The sequence below is a fragment of the Hemiscyllium ocellatum genome, chromosome 19 (assembly GCF_020745735.1).
Source record: "Hemiscyllium ocellatum isolate sHemOce1 chromosome 19, sHemOce1.pat.X.cur, whole genome shotgun sequence".
Taxonomy (NCBI): Eukaryota; Metazoa; Chordata; class Chondrichthyes; order Orectolobiformes; family Hemiscylliidae; genus Hemiscyllium; species Hemiscyllium ocellatum.
The window spans coordinates 25,752,156-25,753,777 of NC_083419.1; the positions used below are offsets into that span (position 1 = coordinate 25,752,156).

At 41.1% G+C, this 1,622-nt stretch overlaps 1 protein-coding gene across 1 annotated transcript; it reads right to left on the reverse strand.

Annotated features, from left to right (window-relative positions):
* Positions 1-274: 274 nt before the first annotated feature.
* Positions 275-578, reverse strand: LOC132824670 (cytochrome c oxidase subunit 6C-like). Its single transcript, XM_060839310.1, is given in 1 exon segment — positions 275-578. A coding segment is annotated over 1 exon segment (237 nt). The 3' UTR covers positions 275-341.
* Between the last annotated feature and the right edge of the window lie 1,044 nt (positions 579-1,622).

Genomic DNA, 1,622 nt, shown 5'->3' on the forward strand with positions numbered 1-1,622 from the left:
CTTTCTGCCCAGCTCTGCAACTTATCTATATCCCGTTGTAACCTGCCACATCCTTCTTCGCTGTTCACAACTCCACCGACTTTCGTATCATCTGCAAACTTGCTCACCCAGCCTTCAAGCCCCTCCTCCAGGTCATTTATAAAAATGACAAACAGCAGTGGTCCCAAAACAGATCCTTGTGGAACACCGCTAGTAACTGCACTCCAAGATGAACCTTTACCATCAACTACTACCCTCTGTCTCCTTCCAGCCAGCCAATTCCTAATCCATATATCTCCAGTTCCCCAGTGTAAGACAGAGGAGCAATCTTGCCATTCATTCCAAGGTTCCTTTGAAAGACTCTACTTCTTTGGTTTCACACTTTCAAATATACCAGCATCCCTCATGGTCTCAAAAGCCTTCATTGAATCATACTTCTTACAGAAGTCAGCATATACTTTCTTCCTGGATTCACCTACTACAAACTTGACGGTACCAGCTGCTGCAAAAGCTAAAGTAAAAACCACAGCCAAGTGAAATCATAGACGTTTGGCCAATAGACCTCACATCACAGGCTTGGCAATCACAGCAGAAGACATGGTTTATCCCTTCTCCTCCCAGTACAAGCAAATATCCTGGTATATTGGTCAGCCAGGACTTTTCTGATTGATTGGAGTTGTTAATCTGGGCCAATGACATCGTAATCAATGCGGTCAACTTATTTCCAGTCACTCCAGATAGAATGAACCATTTCAATGATGATACTGTTATGGACTGGGGAGAGAGGTAAGTTGAATTATTTTACTTTTCTGTCCATAAGTACAGGTGTCTTTTTAACTCTCAGTTGAAAGATGCTGTGGTGTGTTTCCTCAAAGGTTTTGTCTGTGAAGTCCAATCTTTAAAGTGACGCATAAAAAAAATCATTTTTAAATTAAGTCAGAGGTATGGTTGATTCAAACTTGGAGGATGACTGTTGTAACATGTATAACACACACATTCAAGGAAGGAAAAGGAAGAGTTTACAATTAAGACTAATGTAAAATCACCAAAGACATAAATATTACTTCACATGATTGCCTGAGTCCAGAAAGTTAGTGTCTAGTGAAGATTCTTTTTTCTGAAGGAGGTCAGACTCAGGTGGGTTCAGCTAGACATGGTATGAGATGCAAAATTCCTTTTAAAGTTGCTGAAAGCTCAGAAATATGAGGTTGGTAAACTCAAATGCAAGGTATTTTTCCAGGACATGGTTCCAAAGACGTTTACTTGTTTATGGGGCAGGCCTAGTTATTAACCTTGAGTCAGAATTACTGTTAATGGTCTTATAGACTCAAGTCACTTGGAAAGGTAAAAAGCAACGGGCATTTTGTTTCCAGGAAGTTAGCAGACTGAAACAAGGCTTCAGAAATTAATAGTAAAGCCTTTCAAAGACTGGGGGGAGTGTTGGTCCTGAGACATGGTTCTTGAATCAGACTGTTTCAATATATCAATTAGTATCAATCCCTCTGGCCAAGAAACCATTGCTCATCTGAGGAAACAGTTGGGGCTATTAGCATTTCAACAATTGTAAGGAAGGTTAAGGGTCCTCTTATGGTGCAGATGGAGTGTCCCCATCCCTGAGCCAAGAGACCTGGGTTTGAGTTCCC